The sequence below is a fragment of the Orbicella franksi genome, chromosome 1 (genome assembly GCF_964199315.1).
Source record: "Orbicella franksi chromosome 1, jaOrbFran1.1, whole genome shotgun sequence".
Lineage (NCBI taxonomy): Eukaryota > Metazoa > Cnidaria > Anthozoa > Scleractinia > Merulinidae > Orbicella > Orbicella franksi.
The window spans coordinates 13,220,188-13,239,627 of NC_138145.1; the positions used below are offsets into that span (position 1 = coordinate 13,220,188).

Genomic DNA, 19,440 nt, shown 5'->3' on the forward strand with positions numbered 1-19,440 from the left:
GAGATCCCTCTCCCCCTTGGAAGATCTATTTACCTTTCTGCACACATTCATATCCAAGGAACAAATATTTAAGACTGATGGATTATATTTAAGCAGTGATACTAAGCTGGTGATTGTTGTATAACACAAGTCAATATTTTTGATATTCTTCATTTATTTCAATCAGTACATTTTCACACACTACCTAAACTTGTTCATCTATTAAATAGATCTTATCATTTCCATTGAGAGTAAAAAAAAAAAAAAAAATGAGATGTCTCAAAATAATTGGGTACCCATGGAATCAAGCTTTGCTATCAACCAGGTCTACATTATCTATATTATTCAGTTTTCGAACTGAAAGTAACTACAAAATTTAAGTGTTCTCATCTCAAGAATTGCACAAACTCAGATATAAGACCTGACAGATGCAGTGATTATAGTCAAAGACTAAGAGAACTCAAACGTTTGCATGTAGAGCATACAAAGATTTTGAGATTTCCTAAACTCTAAAAAAAGTTTCCTACCTAATTCACTTAAGAGGTGCTGATAAAACAAAAAGGAACAAGGATTGTTTATTAAATTAAGGAAGAGTGGAGAAAGGTTTTGGCTTACTGTTTCAACATTTTACATCAATGACATTGTTATTTAAGTTACGAATTCTTCACTGTGTAAATTCTCTGTACCTTATTTACATTATTGAGAATAAACATGACAAAAGAGAAATTTTCATCTGTCTGCCATTTATAGAATTATAGAATTAATTTCTCCAAAATAGTAGTTTCAAAACAGTATGAAGACAAGTGAGGAAAATTAGCTTTGTTTTTGTATTAATTATTAAAATTCAAAGACTGTCAAAATCACGGCTCAATGTTTGAAGGACTCTTGCATTACACTTCTGCTTCAGTGTGCAGAGCTATGATACTCCATTACATTACATTAACTATAAATTCCTTGTACTCTAAGATTCTTTGGATCAAATGGTGCTTTGATGTGTACTTGTGCAGGAAACAGTTCCCCCATTGATTCAATACTGTATTTGCCTGACTTTAAGAACTGTGTGGTCACTGGCTTGCCACTAGGATCTTTAACATATCCATAAGCCATGCTCTTGCCTATTGCATAACCATACTCTCCTCTTCGGATGAAGCCAACAACTTTGTCATCGCGCCATATTGCTTCAAGACCAAGAAGAGCCTTGTGACTGTAAATACAAGATGCAAATAATCACAAATATTGTAAGCTTACATTGTGTTGTTCCTGGAAATACCCTTGGTTTCATGACTTGAACTTCACAATTACAGGAAATTCCATTTATTTCATAAAATCTTCAAACTTCCCCTAGAAAAATTTGGCTTTTCAGACCCTTCTTTCCCTTGGGGTTCTTTGTGGTGGGTTAACAGCTATTTTCTGGAGCTACACAACATTGCAAAAAGACAAGCAGATTACAATACAGTGTACCACTTCTGACACTATCATTACATTTTGCTCTACTTAATTAAAAGACTTCTTCCATTCAGGGGGCCAGCTAAAACAGTGGTGTCTTGTGCATGCATTGGGGGAAAGCCTACTTACCTGTGCCTGTAAAGTGTATGGGTCTTAATCGAGTCACTACAGCATCTCTATTGATCACAGAGTTTAAGTGACAACTTATGCATGGATAATAATAATTGTGTTTCTTACTCTTCAATGGTGAAGCATACTAATCTCTTCCTAAGACCTTCAGCTTTCTGCCGTTCAAGGGCTTCCCTTCCAAGAAATGGGGTATCTGACTTCAGTTTGCAAGTGAAACCCAATCCTGCCTCCAGAGGAGTATCGTCATGTCGTAAATCCTGATGCCAGTGTTTGTAACCTTTCTCTGCACTGAGTGAATCCAAAGCTCTGTAGCCACCATTTACAATACCAAATGTTTTTCCAGCTTCAATGATTGCTTCATAAACTCGCACACACGAGTCACGGGGGATGTGTAACTCCCAACCAAGTTCACCAACAAAAGTGATCCTGAGAGCACGAACATCATGGCCAGCAACATTGATGACTTTGTGAGTGGAGAAAGGAAAGGCGTCATTGCTAAGATCTGCTGAGGTCAGACACTGGAGTAACTCACGACTGAAAAGAAATCACATAAGATGTATGGTCACTGGCAATGTGTTGGTGATACAAGCTTACAAAATACTACTGCCCAGTAACCCAAGGTAGAATGTCAAACCCATCCCATTTGCATAGCAATACTCCTTAGAAGTCACTCACATGGTGTCAAAGAAGCCTGCAAATCCTGCAACTGTAGTTTTGCACATTATTAGCATTAACATGTAGAAGGTGGTTGTAATCATCTTTAACATAACTATTTGCTACCTACCATGAAATCTTCTTTTGGTCACTTACCTTTTTGGTCCCTGTATACTCAGCATTCCCATTTTCTCTGAGTTATCTTCAAATTTGACATCATATTGTTTGTCTTGAAGAATATTTTGGATATGACACCAACCATGCTGACCTATTCCACCACCGACTGCAATGTAAAATCCATCGCCTGGAAATTGATGAAAGCATGGTAAGGGTGACTTATGTGACATTGTCAACAACCTTTGAAACAGTTTTAGTGATGCCCCTGGAGATATGGGGGTAGGTACTCCAAGTACATAACCTGTAGAGGGATATACCACAAGATAGGCTATGGTTTTTGGCCTTGATGCTCTGAACTGGGTATGGTGACACAACTGCTGTCATTAAACATGGGTTATACAGAACTCAACCATCCAAAATTGGAGACAGTTTTTGATATTAACAGGTGATCAGCCAATACCTCATGGCTGTGGGTCAAGCCTTAAATTGCCCCCACACAAACTTTCTCTTTGACCTTGAGTCATAACAAACACCGCTTATTGTTGTTTGATGTTGGACAAATGTAGAATATTATGCTGTTCTAAAGTTTGAGTCTAAAGAATAAAAATGAATGCTTACACAAGCTGTATGTTCCTGTATACATGGTGCAACTGGTTAATTTTTCAATTAAATTTCTATTTAGAATTTGAGAAAATTTCCTCTTGCTTTCTTTAACTAAAATAATTAGGTATTTTATATGAGGGCCAATGTGAAGGAGATTGGTTGGTTTTCATGTATGGAGTGTACTTGACAATCTGATTTGACTTCAGTTCCCTGCAAACACAGCCATGTTGTCAGGCTTTGAACATTTCACACCCAACATAACTTGTAGCCCTAGTCTTATCCCAGCAGTGATGTTTTAAAAAATGTGTCTACACGTATATTAAATAATTTCAGTCTAATTCCTATTTACAAGTGAGTGATCAGGTGAGCATGCAGTGAGCCAATGAAATAACTGGTTGTTCTTAGACTAATAAATTTACACTTTAAGGATCACAAACTTAAATTTGTTCCATTGCTCACCCTCAAATTGTGGTTTTACAATACTTGAACCATCGCCATTCTCCAAGACACTGACAGTGATATCAGCCTCAGCACCCCCATCTTTGTTTGTCATACAGGTGTAAGTAGTAGCACCTGTAAATTATTTAGTAATAAGTCAGTTATCCAAAAGTCTGAAGGAGATATTAGTTATGAAGTCAAAAAAATTGTATGCCAGAGACCCTTCTGAGTGAAGAGGATGTGAAGAGTGAAGAATGAAGAGTGAAGGGTGATGGTTGATGGGTCAAGGGAGAAGGATGAAGGGTGAAGGGCAAGGATTATTATTAGATTCACAAGATTATTTCACAATAATTTCTCTTACCCTGTAAATCCCAACTTAAATCTGAATATTCAGAATTAATGGGTGTGTGGGAAAGTCAAGTAAGACAAAAAAGTCATTTGATTGATATCGAGTTTACATTGTTATAACAGAGACTAAATAATATACCCCGACTAATAAGATTAATATGTGCAAGTCAAATAATTAAATGCACATGTACCAGTAACTGCAGTTAAGTACTAAGTACTAAGTACACTTTGGTACCTGGAGGTTTTGCCATATTATTGGTGAATATCCAGTCTGCAGCCTTCTGAGCATCAGGGCCAGTTAAATAAAACTTAGCAAAGTATGACATGTTGAAAACAGCTACTTTTTCTCGACATGCAAGGCATTCTTTTCCAATCTGTCAATGAAAGACAATCTTATTTTTAGTTCTTATAGTGTGATCGTCCGGGCGAGGGTAGTTCTGAAAAGAACTGTTGTTGGTGACTGTTGTTGGTGACCCTCACCCGGATGACCACACTATACGAACTACTGATACTCCTGGGTTCAAACCATTTACAATCTTATTTTTGACACCATTTCACAAAATATAGAAATATTGCCATTAACATATGACTCAGAGAATTTGAATCAAATTTCATTGGTCTCGCCATCTTGATGCCACCAAGACTCAATTTCTTTTGCAAGAGTGGGAAAGTCTCATGCTCACTCAAAAGATTTCATTTAGAGCCCTTTCATATTAACCCGGTCAACCAGGCTGGCTTAGTTTCCAAGATCTTGCCTTATCATTCTTTCCTTCATAAAAGTTTCAGTGTAATCATATGAGATGCTGGGCTGGTACAGTGACCGAGATGTTGGTTTTTGCAACTGAGATCTCAGCAACTGGATTTAAAATTTTCCCACATCAACACTCCAGCCCGGGTAATTGGGATAAAACGTTTTTGAAAAAATAGCTTCGCTTGTATGTATTTCCACCTCAGAAGTATGCAAATTTGCTTTATTAGTAATTGAAGGGGTGAGTGCAAAACCATGCTAAGTGACGATTTGGGTGGGAAAAAAAATTTTCGCGAAAGGATTTGAATTTTTGCATGTGGTCTTCAATGTAATAGAAAAACGCGGCCCTGTATTTTTGTTGCTGGTTTTTGCTTCGTTTCCAAGTTATTACGTATGCAAAAAAAATACTTGGCTTTTCCTAGCCATGTCTTTACGAGTTTATTTGTTGAACAGCAAACAGGCAGACTGTTTATAGTGTACGAAGTCAAAATCAGATCTCACAGCATATATAGAGCGGAAATCTGGGAACAGATTGTTTACATCGGTTATTGTGACGTGAACACAACTCGTGAAGCGATTGAGCTTCAAACGAAATACTTCGAACAAAAAATAGATATGCCACATTAGACCTCTGTCAACTAATATCTTAAGCATTGTTTTAAAGTACCTTGTATGCCTGCCTGGTGGTTGAGAGGCATCATAAAGTCTCGATAAACCCGTAAGTCAGCACGTTTTAAAGAATCAAAATGTGTTCTGAAACTTCGAAGGCAGCTGATATACCGTAATCGTGTTATCGGCGTTCAAAGTCAGAGTGAGCCAGGCAGCAAAGTCCAAGAGCAGTTCTTGCCCAAGAAAAATACCCTCTGGTGAGTCGTGGCCCAATTGCCAAGCGTTGCTAGCGTCAAAGTTTGGAAAGCGAGAACTGGTTTTAGACTTATAAAATATGTCTTGTATCAACCACCATATTTCCCGCGCACAAGGTGTAAAGGCCCTTCCTGGCATGCATTGCAATCACGTTCTGTGGACGTTTCTCGAACTGGTAACTAGATTGTTTAAACAATTATGGCCAACAAGTAGCGATCGATTGTAACATAGATCTGTGATCCAGGTTGCGTTGATTTTATTTCAAATCGGCATGATTTGTAGTGTTTTGAGCTTCTGGGATCAGCGGGCATGCAGATGTATGGAGACCCGTACGTTACGCAGAAGGGATAATCTGTTAATCTGTCAGCCCTATTTATAGAGCGTTTTCACATGAAATCAACATCATTGAGCTTATACGTTGCGTGAACTTACCATTTTGCTGTTTTCTAAGTGAAACCAACATCCTTGCCATCACACGTTAACATGAAATCAACATTTTAACCTATTTAGACCTGAAATCAACATCATTGAGCTTATGCGCTGCATGAAATTGGCATTTTGCTGGTTTCTAAGTGAAACCAACATCCTTGCCGTCACGCGTTAACGTGAAATCAACATTTTAACCTATTTAGACCTGAAATCAACATCATTGAGCTTATGTGCTGCATGAAATTGGCATTTTGCTGGTTTCTAAGTGAAACCAACATCCTTGCTGTCACGTGTTAACGTGAAATCAACATTTTAACCTATTTAGACCTGAAATCAACATCATTGAGCTTATCTGCTGCGTGAAATTGACATTTTGCTGGTTTCTAAGTGAAACCAACATCCTTGCCGTCACGCGTTAACGTGAAATCAACATTTTAATCTATTTAGACCTGAAATCAACATCATTGAGCTTATGCGCTGTGTGAAATTGACATGTTGCTGGTTTCTACGTGAAATCAACATATAAACCTATTTAGACCTGAAATCAACATCATTGATCTTCTACGTTGCCTGAAATTGACATGTTGCTGGTTTCTAAGTGAAATCAACCTCCTTGCCGTCACGCATTAACATGAAATCAACATTTAAACCTTTCTTGACCTAAAATCAACATTTTTGAGCTTATAAGTTGCATGAAATTGACATTTTGCTGCTTTCTAAGTGAAATCAAAGTCCTTGCGGTCGCGACGGGCCGATCCTTTGTTATGATAAACCGAGGCGAGACCGACTTATAACAAAGGCTTGGTTTGGTTATTATAAACATAGGCATGCAAGGCGTGCAAGAGTTATTTTTTTCCTGTGAAGTTTTGGAGATAGAAGTATTCATGGTACAGTAATGATTTGGTTAATTTGACAAGTTTTTTTGGTTGCGATGTTACATCGGTCATGGTAAGATAGCTAAATAGTAAGCCATAAAATGTTTGACTGAACAAACTACAGTAATCTGACACGTCTCCAGATTAATGTAGATACCATCTCATTTTCTAACAGGCAATTTGATTCGCTCTTTGATACAACCCGCACTGTGATTGGTGTGACACGCGCACATGCATAACTCCCTTGCTCACCGAGCACATAACCCTTCCAACCCCCAATAGAAATTTTTGCTCAAAAATACTCAAGTTAGTTTAGAGACTTTCTCGCATTTTATATAAGTTGTAAGTTTACCTTTTTACAGAACACAACACAACTTCACCGAAAATAGAAAGAAAGAGAAAAAAAAACTCTGACACGTTGAAAGTCTGATTTAATTAAATGCAATTTAACTTGGTGCCACGCAGTCTTCAAAGAACATTTGAACAGTTTTCATACTTCTTACCTTTAAAAATATCGGACTGAAATGAATGTCATCAAATAAAACTATTAAACTGCTACTGCAGAGACGTAAAAACCGTCCAGAAACAAAACCTTCTTTTTTGTTTAATATCCTGGAAACAATAGCCGATAACTTGTCAGCTCTAATTGAATTTACTCCCATATAAAAAACAAAAGTGTTAAGTTACCATTTGTTACTAAAGATAGCAAACATCTCGTGGGAAAGAGTGGTGACGATTCGTCCGCTCTAATTGAATTTACTCCCTTGTGAAAAACAAGAGTGTCAAATTACCCTTTTTAACTAAAAAACAGAAATGCCTCGTTATATTTGCATGCAACAAGAACAAAACAATTGTTACCCGCACTTACTATTGTAAACGTTAGAACTGTTTCAAATCTAAAGTCTCGTCCCCTCTAAAACATGTCCTAAGAACTAGACGCGACGATTCGTGACCTCTAATTGAATTTACTCCTTGTGAAAAACAAAAGTATCAAGTTACCTTTGTAACTAAAAATAAAAATATCTCATTGCATTTGCATACTACTAACTCGCGAACTGTTTCAAACCTCAAGGCTCATCTCGTTCATTTAACTAAAATCCTCAGCCTAACCCACAGAAAATGTCGAAGTAAACCCAATATATGAATACTTCCTCCTCTTTTATAGAAGAATAAATATGGCCGTTCTGAACTCTATCGGGATCAAATCTTCTCACATACCATTTACCTTTACAACAAGAAATTTGATTGGTTGTTTATAGTAGATCCAATCTGATTGGTGTGACATACATACATCTCTCACTCACTCACTCACTCACTCACTCACTCACTCACTCACTCACTCACTCACTCACTCACTCACTCACTCACTCACTCACTCACTCACCCATTGACCCGTCCATAACATACCCGACGCACCGACTAAGAGGTATTTTTTTTACAAAAAAATAACTCAACAAAGGATTGGCTCTGTTTATCATAACAAAGGCCCGGCTTCGTTTATTTGAAGGCCTCGGTGGGAAAAGGGCGTTAAGTATTTTAATCAAAAGTGAACTTTGTCAAAAACGCTCCAAATTTCGCATGCAGTTTTGTTTAGGTATGTTTAGCAATGTCCCGTAGATTTTCCGCTAAGCTTCGCTTAGTTTTCGAGATATTGCGTATGCAAAAAGACCTCTCAGTTTTCCTAGCGGCGTCTTCATAAACGAAGCAAAAACCAGCGGGAAAATACAGGACCATGTTTTTCTATTACATTGAAGACCACATGCAAAAATTCAAGCCCTTTCGCGAAAATTTTTTTTTTTCACCCAAATCATCACTTAGCATGGTTTTGCACTCACCCCTTCAATTATAATTATAAAGTTACAAGAGTCCACAAAGCTACGACAGTTATGAACTGTTCAAGTTTATGTTCAGGCTCATATGAGCAGGCCCTTAGTCTCACTGTCTTGAGGAGTCACTGATTTACTATTTGGCACCACTAAAGAGGCGTGGTGGCCTCATGGTTAGTTCACTCGTCTCCAGATCAAGCAGTCTGGGTTCAAGCCCTGGCCAGGGACATTGCATTGTGTTTTTGGGCAGGACACTTTACTCTCACACTGTGCCTCTCTCTACCTAGGTGCATAAATGGATAACAGTGAACTTAATACCGGGGGTAACCCTGTGATAGACTAGCATCCCATCCAGGGGGGCGTAGAAATACTCTTAGTCACTTCATGCTACAGAAACCGGGATAAGCTCTAGCCTGGTGGGCCACTTGGCTCGTACGCAGACTTTACTTTTACCTTTTTACCTCTAAAGAGGCACTGTGAGACAGAGTGATCTTGCCTAAAACACAATATACCAATGGCTAATCCAAAGCAAGGCTTCCCTACCTCTTATTGAAATCTGGCAATTAGCAATACTTTAATTTGATACTTACAATATCATGATGAGGTGGAAAGTCAAAGGTGTAGTCCTGACCCAGCAGTTCATTGTATTTATAGTCTTGGTGTTTTTTAACATCATAAGCTCCATAGTAATCATACTCCTTTACCTGAATGTAAACAAATTAAACACAAATTAATATGCCTGTTCAAAGATCTTGACTAATATATTATCAAATGCAACTACAGTAACTAAGTCAGCAGACAGTGTTTTTTTAAGACAAACTTTAAAGTAACCTGGAATGGAGACTTTTACCTCTTACTAAAAGCAATTATTGCTAAACTTTTGAGTTGCCGAATGATATGTGAACATTTTACTTTTGGAGGTAATTTTTTTAAATCAATGCACATCAAAACTGTTGCTTCAAGCATGGAGAAAAAAACAGTAACACTTCCCAAATCATTGCTAAATAAATAATAAAAAGCAGATGAAGAGAGGGTCTTGATTACCTCGGGTACTGCATCAGGAACAAACCAGCCTGGTCTCTCCCAGCCATGTCGCTCCTGATAAATACATCCTTTGTCCAAGAGGACCTGAAATTGACAGTCACTTGGCATGTTATTGAAATATGTAATATAAAGGTATCGAGTGTTTAATTTTGATACTACAGGTTAAGGGAAAGTCGTTTAATAGTTACTAAGAGACTTTATTTAGAGCACTCCTGTATTATGATTTAGGAGAAATATCAGACTATAAAATAGTGTATATTAAACATCAAATATTAAATTTAAGACATTAGTTTAATTAGGCAAACAGCTACAATCATAAAACAGGAGTACCTATAACACATTAGTGCACTTGTCTCTGGATCGAGTGGCCCGGGTTCGAGCCCTGGCTGGGAACACTATGTTGTGTTCTTGAGCTTGACACTTCACTCTCACAGTGCCTCTCTCCAGCCAGGTGTATAAATGGGTATCGGCAAACTTAATTCTGGGGGTAACCCTGTGGTGGACTAGCATCCCATCCAGGGGAGAGTAGAAATACTCCTAGTTGCTTCATGCTACAGAAACCAGGATAAGTTCTGGCCTGGTGTGCCACTTGGCTGGTATGCAGACATTCCCTTTACCATTATAACACATTACTGAAAACCCAACCACAAATGAACTTAAGGGAACTACTGTAACACTAATTCATGTACAACAGAAGACAAACTGCTCAATATATATAACACTCAGTTTAAATGATTTTTGTCTGCAATTTTAGTTTGACTGAAACAATTCTTCAGATTCTAAGAACACGCTTTGAACTCACAGAGACTTGACTAGAAATCATGTTCATCTGGTTAGTTTGCTTATTGAAAGTTAACAAAGTAGACACTACAGTACCTTGTGAAAAGGATCACATCGCATATTTCTAGAAGCAAGCGGTTCATCATGGCGAAAAACCATTGAATAGTTTTTTGCATAGGATTCGTGACTTCTTTCCCTCAGCCATTTTTGATTGGACGTAATTGATGAATGGAAACGCCTACAATAATAGTTAATAAATAAATAAAATTAATGCAACAGAGTAGAAATTATGGGTTGTCATTGTCTTTCTACAATTGACTGAATGAGCTTCAAGATTGACTAGCTGTGTGGAGGTCCTGTGGTCTCATGGTTAATGTGCTCATATCCAGATCAAACAGTTCGTGTTTAAGCCCTGGCCGGGAACATTGTGTTGGAAATTGTGGCAAGACACTAAATACTTTCACAGTGCCTCTCTCCACCCAGGTGTACACATGGGTACCAGCAAATTTAATGGTGGGGGTAACCCTGCAATGGACTAGCATCCCATCCAGGGGGGAGTAGAAATACTCATAGTCACTACATGCTATGGAAACTGTAGATAGGTGCTGGCCTGATAGGCCACCTGGCTTGTATGCAGACTTCACCCATACAAAATAGTCTGTAATATTTTTTTGGTCAATTAAAGATAATTTTACCATTCTCATACATGATAGATGAAGAAGAGACAATTTTTTCAGAAATTGATTACCACAGCCTGGGTAGCAAGTGCTTCTGTGGGGTTCGGGCGCAAAGAATTACAGCGTGAAAAATGGAGCGAGTAAAACACAGGGGAAGGGGTGGGTAAGGAAGGCAGGAAACGCTTGCAGACAAACCCCTGGATTTTAAAAACTGCCCACGTGCACACTGAGATGTCATGCTGTCATTGATTGTCATGAATTAACCAAGAGAATCTTCAGTTTTCTGTAGCGGAAGTGAACTTTGGACCAAAACAAACTTTAATTTGTCAAATATGTCTGAAACAACAAGTGTATGGTGGGAATGGAGAAATCTCGATGACTCCGGGCGACCAATGCAGGCTTTGTAAAATTTTTGCAATTTCAAAGTTAAATTTGGTAATTTATAATCAAGCTATATTTCTACTCAATCCGTCTAAAAGGAAGGACTGCAAGGGTGACGGTTTAGCATAAATCTGCCAGAAAGTTAAAATGTGAGAATTATTCAAGTCGCGTTTGTAATCCTTGTGCTCACAACATTTGAAATCTTGGATCACTGTATTCATTCGTCCAGGAATCAATAAAGGTAAAATTAGCTAGTCAACTCCTACAAAGGCAACTCCAGTAAAGAAGTGTTTGCTGGAAATGCCAGATCCGCAAATCGGTTTGAATGTTATCGCCTGTGACAAAAACAAACTACGGAAAGTCTTCTCGGAAAACTCTCGTATTTGGGCAAGAGAGGCTTCAAACATCGGAGAAAGAAAATAATGATAATCTTGACCAGTATCTGAATATAGATAATCTTCCCCTAGGCAGCCTCCAAGTCAAAGTTGTTTATAACACCAACTCTGGAAATGTCCTCGTAAGAATTCCCTGCGACGAGAAGACTAGATGTTTTGTAAGGCAAATATGTGAAAAAAACTGGCATGCTGCAGCTAACACTAAAACAAATCATTCAGAATTGTACCCAAAGGTTCTAAATGCTGTCAACAAAAATGCTTCTAATGAAATGTCGGAGTAGCTAGTACATGATAAAATCAGAAAGCATGCTATGTAACAACCCAGACAAAATTACTAGGTTTTCCCACTCAGTAGTATCTTATTATCTTGTCCTTGGTGCATGTGGCATTCAAGAAAGTGATGTTAAAATGAAAGGAACAGCTGCAAATTGTGTCGCACTTGCTTCTGTAATAATGTGCAGGCTTCGAAATACCAAAGCATCGGCATTGCACCACAGATTTTTACTGTACTGTCAAAGCTCACGACTAAATCCTGGTTTGGCAGGAAAAGTTAGCACTTTTTATAAACAAGTTTCAAATGCATCTTCCCATCCTTTATGGCACTCAGGGCCGGGTTGTTCAAAGCCTGATTAAGCTAACCCAGGATTAGCGAGAATTTTGATTTCATTTTTGTACATTTTCGGTGAGGTTCTCTGAATATATTGTTTGTGCCAGGGCTCGAAATTGCGACTCACTGGTCGCCAATGCGACCAAAAATTGAGCACTGGCGACTAAATTTTCAGAACTGGTCGCCAGCTGGCGACTCGTGTTTTGTCCGATAACTAAAGAAAACCACGACACAACTTTTGTTTTTAAATCTTTATACTAGGAAATCAATCGGATATGGTAGCTAGTATACAACTCACCTTTCCGTCCCCAGTAAAATAATGTCTGAATATTACACGATAATCGAAAAAATTGAATGTATTTCAACAGGTCGATACTGCGTTCACAGCGCGCCACATTGTTTCAGTGGTTTCTTCTGAAACTGGCATCGCAGGTACACTTCAACGCCATGTGCTTTTCATTTGCCGCGAAAATGGCGGCAGATACCAACCAGTTGCAGATTTACGTGAGTGAAAGGCGTCGAGGCAAGCAAGTACAAAATAAAGAATGGCATTTCGAAGAAGTAGCAAAGGGAAAATACGCAAGGACCCATGTTTGTCTCACAATGAAAACCACGCACTTAAAATGTTTTATACTTCGCTTCATTTAAAATGACTGTGGAGACAACCATCACCTTCGGAGCAGAGACATATCACCTGAGAACAACGGTAGCTTTATAACTAAGTGTTACTTGTGTTGTTTCTAATTGTTTTCGCTCTTCAATTGTGACTTTTCTTGCATGCAAAGTAACGTATAAAATTGAGTTCTTGTGTAAGTTATATATAAAATAAGTTGGCGACCAAAATTTACGATCTGGCGACCAAAATTTTTCCGCTGGTCGCCAGCTGGCTCCCGAACGAAAAAGTTAATTTCAAGCCCTGTATGCTTGAGAAATCTGAAACTACACAAAACATAAGCAATGAAAAACATTTCTGTAGAAGAAAAATTGGCGATTCAGTTAACTTTTAATCCTGGATTAGCATTAACTGGCTTTCGAACAACCTGGCCCAAGTTTAAGACCCTTGATCGACATATATCAATGATGTTCGACTAGCTCAGCCAATCATGAGCCCCATTTGCTGGAGAACGGGGTTTTCAAAATCCAGGGGTTTGTCTGCAAGTGTTCCCTTCCTTCCCCTCCCCCATCCCCATCTTTCTTGTTTTGGCTCTCATCCCACTTTCCACGCAGGCAAAACACCGAAAATCCCGCAGACTATGATTACCACAGCATTAATCAAAAGTCAGTGTCCAATGTGATAGCCTGCAGTTATCCTCACCTGATATCATATCCATACATGTCCAGTTCTGGGTGGCCATGAACCACCCACTGTGCCAACTCTCGACCGCACCCTCCCGCTAGCATAATACCTGATGAGTTAAATCCACAGCCATGATAAAAGCCACGAAGCTCTGGAGCTTCACCCATCAATGGTTTATGATCGGCTGTGAATGATTCTGGTCCACACACAGTTGATTTGACACCAGTTTCTGCTATTACTGGTACTCTATTACATGCGCCTTCTATGTGAGCACTGAATACATCCCAGTCCAGATCAAAGAGGGAAAATGCAAATTTATTACTGACCTGAAAATATAACAGCAGAGAATTGTAGAGGTACATGTAAGCTGATTTTTATTTTATTTTATTTCATTTTTGCAGAAACAAAATTACTCAGACTGACGTATAATGACACAAGGAATCAGAAATAATTTGCATGTCTAAGCACTTCAAAACTGACCAATCAGCATCAAAATATTTTCTAATTCTCAGAAATGGTTCTTCTAAGAATAATGAGAACTTATTCTCTCTTCTCTTTCCTTCCCTTCCCTCCTTATTTTGCGTCATTGATTTTCAGAGGATCTGAGAGAAAATTGAGACTGCTTGCATTGTGCTAAGGTTTCCAGATAATCAAAAGTTAATAATTAATTAGTTCTTAGTGCTATTTACACCAAATTTCCTTACCTCATCCCAGAATATTGGATTATATTCATAGCCTCCGACAGAAAGTCCATCACCTTGGAGTTTGAGATAAACTGACGCATCATGATCTCTCACGTTGGGCATGTTCTGTATTCCCTCAATCCTCTCCGTTACAATGTAAGCATGGTACATGGCAACCAGAGGAACACTGACACCGCACAATCCCCCAATATAAGGTGACCACACCCCAGCACAGTTGACAACACTGTTTGTTTTGATGGTACCACTAGGAGTTTGCACAGCTGAGACACGCTTAATTCCAAGGTCATTGACTTCAGTCTGAATTCCTGTAACTGGACAGTTCTCAAATACCTAGAGGTCAACATGATTGTGTTTATAACGTTGACTGCAGATGTGAAAATGGGAAGCAACAAAGTAGCGTTTCTTGTTGCAAAAATATGTTTCTTATAACCTAGGATCTACAAGTATAATATCCATAGTAAATATTACCATTTATTTTGTAATGGCTGGTCCAACATACCTGTAATAAAGGACTTGTCAAATGATTTAATCAACAGAATTTACGTCAGTAATTGAAGTTGATGAATGAATTTGCAAAAATTGAAATGTAGGCCAAATTGTTGATTAATCATGCAAAAGATGGAATTTATTACATTCTAGATCTATTGAATAATGAGACCATCTTACGCCTTGTTGAGTTCAAGACCAATCACATCTACAGTTACAATAATAATTTAATTAGCTAGTTTACATATGCAGAAACACATCAATCTCGATAATGGTAGATCTCTGTTATTTTATAAAAGGAGGGAAATGCTAATAACTCATAACTAATAACTCATACCTTGCCACCATTCATTATAGCTGCTCTTGAAAGTGTGGTGGCCCAGCTAGCAGGATCAATGGTCCCATCACCAGGACTGTGCAGTGTTCCATACAAGTCATCCACATTTAACAATGGATACAATTCTTTGGATTCTTTGGGTCCCAGAACAAATGACTCCACACCATATACCTTCCCAAGCTGTCCAGTAAAGTTAAATTTGATTAATGAGCATGGTTTACATACTTTATTAACTAGGTAGGTCAAACTATGTATGGTAACCATACATGTACAGCTGAAGTAGTGGACCTACCTAAAAAATAACTAGTTAACTCTCAAGAATAATCCACATTTAAATTATCTTTGTTATATAGAGCAGTTTTCAATTGAGTGTTGAAAGTAATCACAGGCAATTACTTTCATTGGTCTTGGTTTTGGTTTCACTATGGCTTGAGATTGGGAGTCTAAACGGTAAGTAATTGGATTGGTTTTGCTTTTACGACACTCAATTGAAAACCGCTCTAATACACAGACAGTTTAAATTGTCTGGTACCAATTTCTACTCCAATCCAGAGTTCAACACATGTACACTAGCAGTGAACACTTATTTCTGGTGTCATTTTCAGTATAAAAATGCAAAATGAGTACTTAAACCTTGTCCCAAGGGCATCTACTTAAAGGAGCCGAGACTTCATCCATGCAACGAATATAGTGGCTACTACCACCACAAGATAACTTACTGTCATCAACCTCTTGTACTCATCTAGTCTTTCTTTGTTGTTGGCGATAAACAAGCCTCCATTTTCATTCCATCCAGCCCATAATCCTGTCTCTTTGTCCAAAACATCTCTTGCAAGTTCTCTTGTGTGTGCAAGCAGTTCCACTTCTACATCACTAGGTCTCAACCTCCATACCAGACCTGCACTATGCCAGGTTGTTCCAGATGTCAACTGATCACGTTCCAACAAGACAGCATTGTTGACACCAAGTTTGGTCAGGTGATAGAGAGTGCTTGCTCCTACAGATCCTCCACCAATAATGACCACATCAGCTTCTGCTGGGACAGTATCCGGAACTTGTTTGTCATCCGTCTGATGCCAAAATACAACTCAAAATTTTTATTAGTGTTTCACTTTTCTTATAAGTACATATAAAGATGGCTATATTCTATTGTGAAAAGCGTAATGCATGTACACAATTTCAGACCAAAATGACAAATCTATGACCAAATTTCAGACCAAAAGAGCCCTGGGACATTACATACCTATCGGTAGCTCAAACTCATTGTAGTTGAGTATATGAGCACTCTATACCTGTCTAATCAATTAAGACATTGTATGAAGTTCTAATAACATGGAATTCAAATTTACAATGTATCTCTTACTAACATGTATTCTTATCCCCTTTGCTCCTCTATGGAGCATTGTGCATTCACAGTAAACTGTTTTCCTCCACTCATCTCATACAATGCTTCACAGACCAGTAAAAAGTGCTCAAATTCCCTTTTGCGGCTCAATACCCTAAACGGTTCCATGAAAGCTCCTGCTGTACAATATTTTGAGGCGGATGCCCCAGGAGGTACCAAATCCACTTTACAAACCCTACAAGGTACGAGTAGCATCCTCATCCTTTTTACATGGGAGTTCCCCCAAGCTATACCCCCTCCTTCACACACACACACACACACACACACACACACACACACACACACACACACACACACACACACACAAAAGGGGAAGGAGGAGGGGTTATGTAAAGCACTGAACTCAGTTTTTATTTTCTTTAGCTGTCTATTTTTTCCCTTAACTTTTTGTTGTAGTCAAGACTAGTTGGTAACTAGATTTTGTGTCTTAAATAATACTTGTGATGATCCGATTTTACCCACAATAAGCAACAACAAGTTTAAGGTTAACTAAGCTTAAATATAAAGCTTAATTTTCTGCGACTTCTTAACCTTCACACATGCGTAATTGAGGCCTAGTTCATACGTTGCATTTCTGCCGTGTCGAATTCAATTCAATTAAGTGCAACAGAAATGCGACTATGGCTTCATACGTCACACTTGTGTCGCACTTAATTCGGAATTTATACTGTCGGGTATGTCGGCCAGCGGAAAATGTTTTAAACGTAGAGTATTCAATATGGCGGACGAAAATACCGAGCGACGAAGGACTTCAATTTTGCGAAAAATTGTCCACCAATGGAATAGTTTCAACGATTGCATGGCATTAATTACCTGTAGAGTCTTGTAAGGAACTTCAGCCCTCACGTCCGAATCTTTGGAAGTGCTTGATTCGTGACGAGCGCTGTTCCACAGACAAGAAGACGAGCGATTCAGTGCTCCTAATCTGGCTGCCTTCAAAGCTTTCGAAAGGCGCCACATCTTCGTCCTAGATTTAAACTGATCGTACTATACCAGCAAAATTTCATTTACGAAATGTTTACGACGAACAGGACAAGTGAGAGGCGTACCAACAATAACAAGAAAGACTGGAAACACATTACCAGTATTTTAGCCAATCACAAAGCTGTTATCTTTCCCGCGTTTTTGTTCACCGGACTGTCAAGTATATAAACTGACTATATGCCAGGCTACCAAGCAAACAAACCAGATTTACCAAATTTACATATGTAAGAGAATAGACCAATTTCGATATATTAAAATTCAGCCTAACACAATAGACCTCAGCACGAGGCTCTAGGGAATAAACCCCACAAACTCTGTAGTTATTCCCCAGAGCCTCGTACTGAGGTCTATTGTTTTAGGCTGAATTCTAATATATCGAAATTGGTCTATTTCATTTGTTGTTTTTTTTTAAACCATTTAACGAGGAAAAAATTCATACATGTCATCTGACCGTAAAAACATTTGACCCAAAACGCATGCAGTTTGAGATCGCCTCTTCCAAAACTTTTCTATTGGTCACGCTTCTGCGACAAAAGTAGATTGATCAGGTTCTTTAGGGAGGCCCATTCAGCTGGAAGGCTGATATCCAGAGGGACCCTATATCTAAAAAAATACATTATATTCTGTGATAAATCGCAAATTCCCCGCGATTCCTTTGTCTGTACGTGTAAATCTTGGTAAGAGACCTGAAAGAAAAAAAAGGCTAGACATTGAAGACCCCATTGAATTTTGAAAGAAACCTCCGAGATGCAGCGTTAGAATTTTAAGATATGTCCAACGTTGTCGAATATGGGTTATTTCGAGGCTATATATTACAGACAAAAGTAGCTAAGGGGTTCCCACAACTAGTCCTACCCCCCTGCAAAGGCGCTCTTTAGGTTCGTCACACAATCTTTCCTTGCAAGACGAGGTTGATTGCCCGATGTTTTCCTTTTAAAAATTTCCCTCGAATTTGTTTTGTAACCTTCAAGCACGAAAAGAATCTTCCTATTTCCTTTAGGCAAAACCCCTACCTCATGGAACTCTTCCGAGTCTCTTCTGAGGTTGCTTTTCAGCCAATTACATTGCACGTTCACTTCTCAATTCCAAAATATGTTTGCAATAACCTAGGATGGTTGCAGATGAATAATTGAGATCAATGTTTTACTTTTGCCTCTATTGACAAATTCTGTTTCCTAGTTCAGCTGACCAGTCGTACATACCCGCAACATCGTGTCAGTTATTATAAAAACCCCAAGTTGTTCATATTGGCTGAAGCCTTATAATTGAATATTACAAAGTAAAGAAAAGTAAAAGCTCAAGAAGAAAAGAAGTACTTCTTTTGGAAATAACGACCCAAAGAATCTGCAGATCTCATGGAAAATCATTTAATTTTACCTCTGGTAAAACGAACAAACCAAGGTTTGACCATGGTCTGGAAACATGTTGTCTTTATAACGCAGCAGCTAATCTCGTTCCCAGATCTCTTGTGGACGAAGCCGAAGGCGAACAGCGAGATCTCGGCTTCGTCCACAAGAGATCTGGGAACGAGATTAGGCAGCAGCTTATCAGTTTCCTTATCCTCTAGTCTGAAATTTTACCAAAATACCAGTTGCAACTCGACTTGCCCCAAAATGAAATTCCTCACACTCTCCATCATTTCTTGAGAACCATACAATACCTATGGGCGAAACAAAACTATTTTAACTCTCCAAAACTCAAAACGAACTCCTCAAATATGTTCATCAGCGGAGGATTAAATTGTTAAATAGCATACTCTACTGCCATTCCTGGCTTCCATTTTTATTTTATTTCTCGCGGAATAATCTGTTTGATTCACATACGTTGGTGGACGTGGTGAAGTGGTGTTGACAGAAAATTCGTCGCAAACTTTTTGGCCTATTTTGA

The 19,440-nt window shown here is 38.5% G+C and overlaps 1 protein-coding gene across 1 annotated transcript; it reads right to left on the reverse strand.

Moving 5' to 3' along the window:
* Nucleotides 1–152: 152 nt before the first annotated feature.
* Nucleotides 153–18,737, reverse strand: LOC145491715 (sarcosine dehydrogenase, mitochondrial-like). The gene is made up of 13 exons (XM_081470965.1): nucleotides 17,383–18,737; nucleotides 15,884–16,234; nucleotides 15,165–15,344; nucleotides 14,342–14,671; nucleotides 13,656–13,963; nucleotides 10,377–10,518; nucleotides 9,501–9,584; nucleotides 9,047–9,160; nucleotides 3,950–4,088; nucleotides 3,388–3,501; nucleotides 2,365–2,512; nucleotides 1,663–2,088; nucleotides 153–1,183 (listed from the first exon to the last, which is right to left on the reverse strand). The coding sequence occupies exons 1-13, from the start codon at nucleotides 17,527–17,529 to the stop codon at nucleotides 919–921; spliced, it is 2,748 nt and encodes a 915-aa protein (XP_081327091.1). The 5' UTR covers nucleotides 17,530–18,737; the 3' UTR covers nucleotides 153–918.
* Between the last annotated feature and the right edge of the window lie 703 nt (nucleotides 18,738–19,440).

Bases quoted from the DNA above. Each gene is read 5' to 3' on its own strand.
- LOC145491715 (XM_081470965.1), bottom strand. From the start codon at position 17,529: ATGTGGCGCCTTTCGAAAGCTTTGAAGGCAGCCAGATTAGGAGCACTG. The intron at 16,235-17,382 runs GTAATTAATGCC...TTTTGGCATCAG, and splicing joins TTCCTTACAAGACTCTACAG to ACGGATGACAAACAAGTTCC. The intron at 14,672-15,164 runs GTATGAGTTATT...GTTGACCTCTAG, and splicing joins CTATAATGAATGGTGGCAAG to GTATTTGAGAACTGTCCAGT.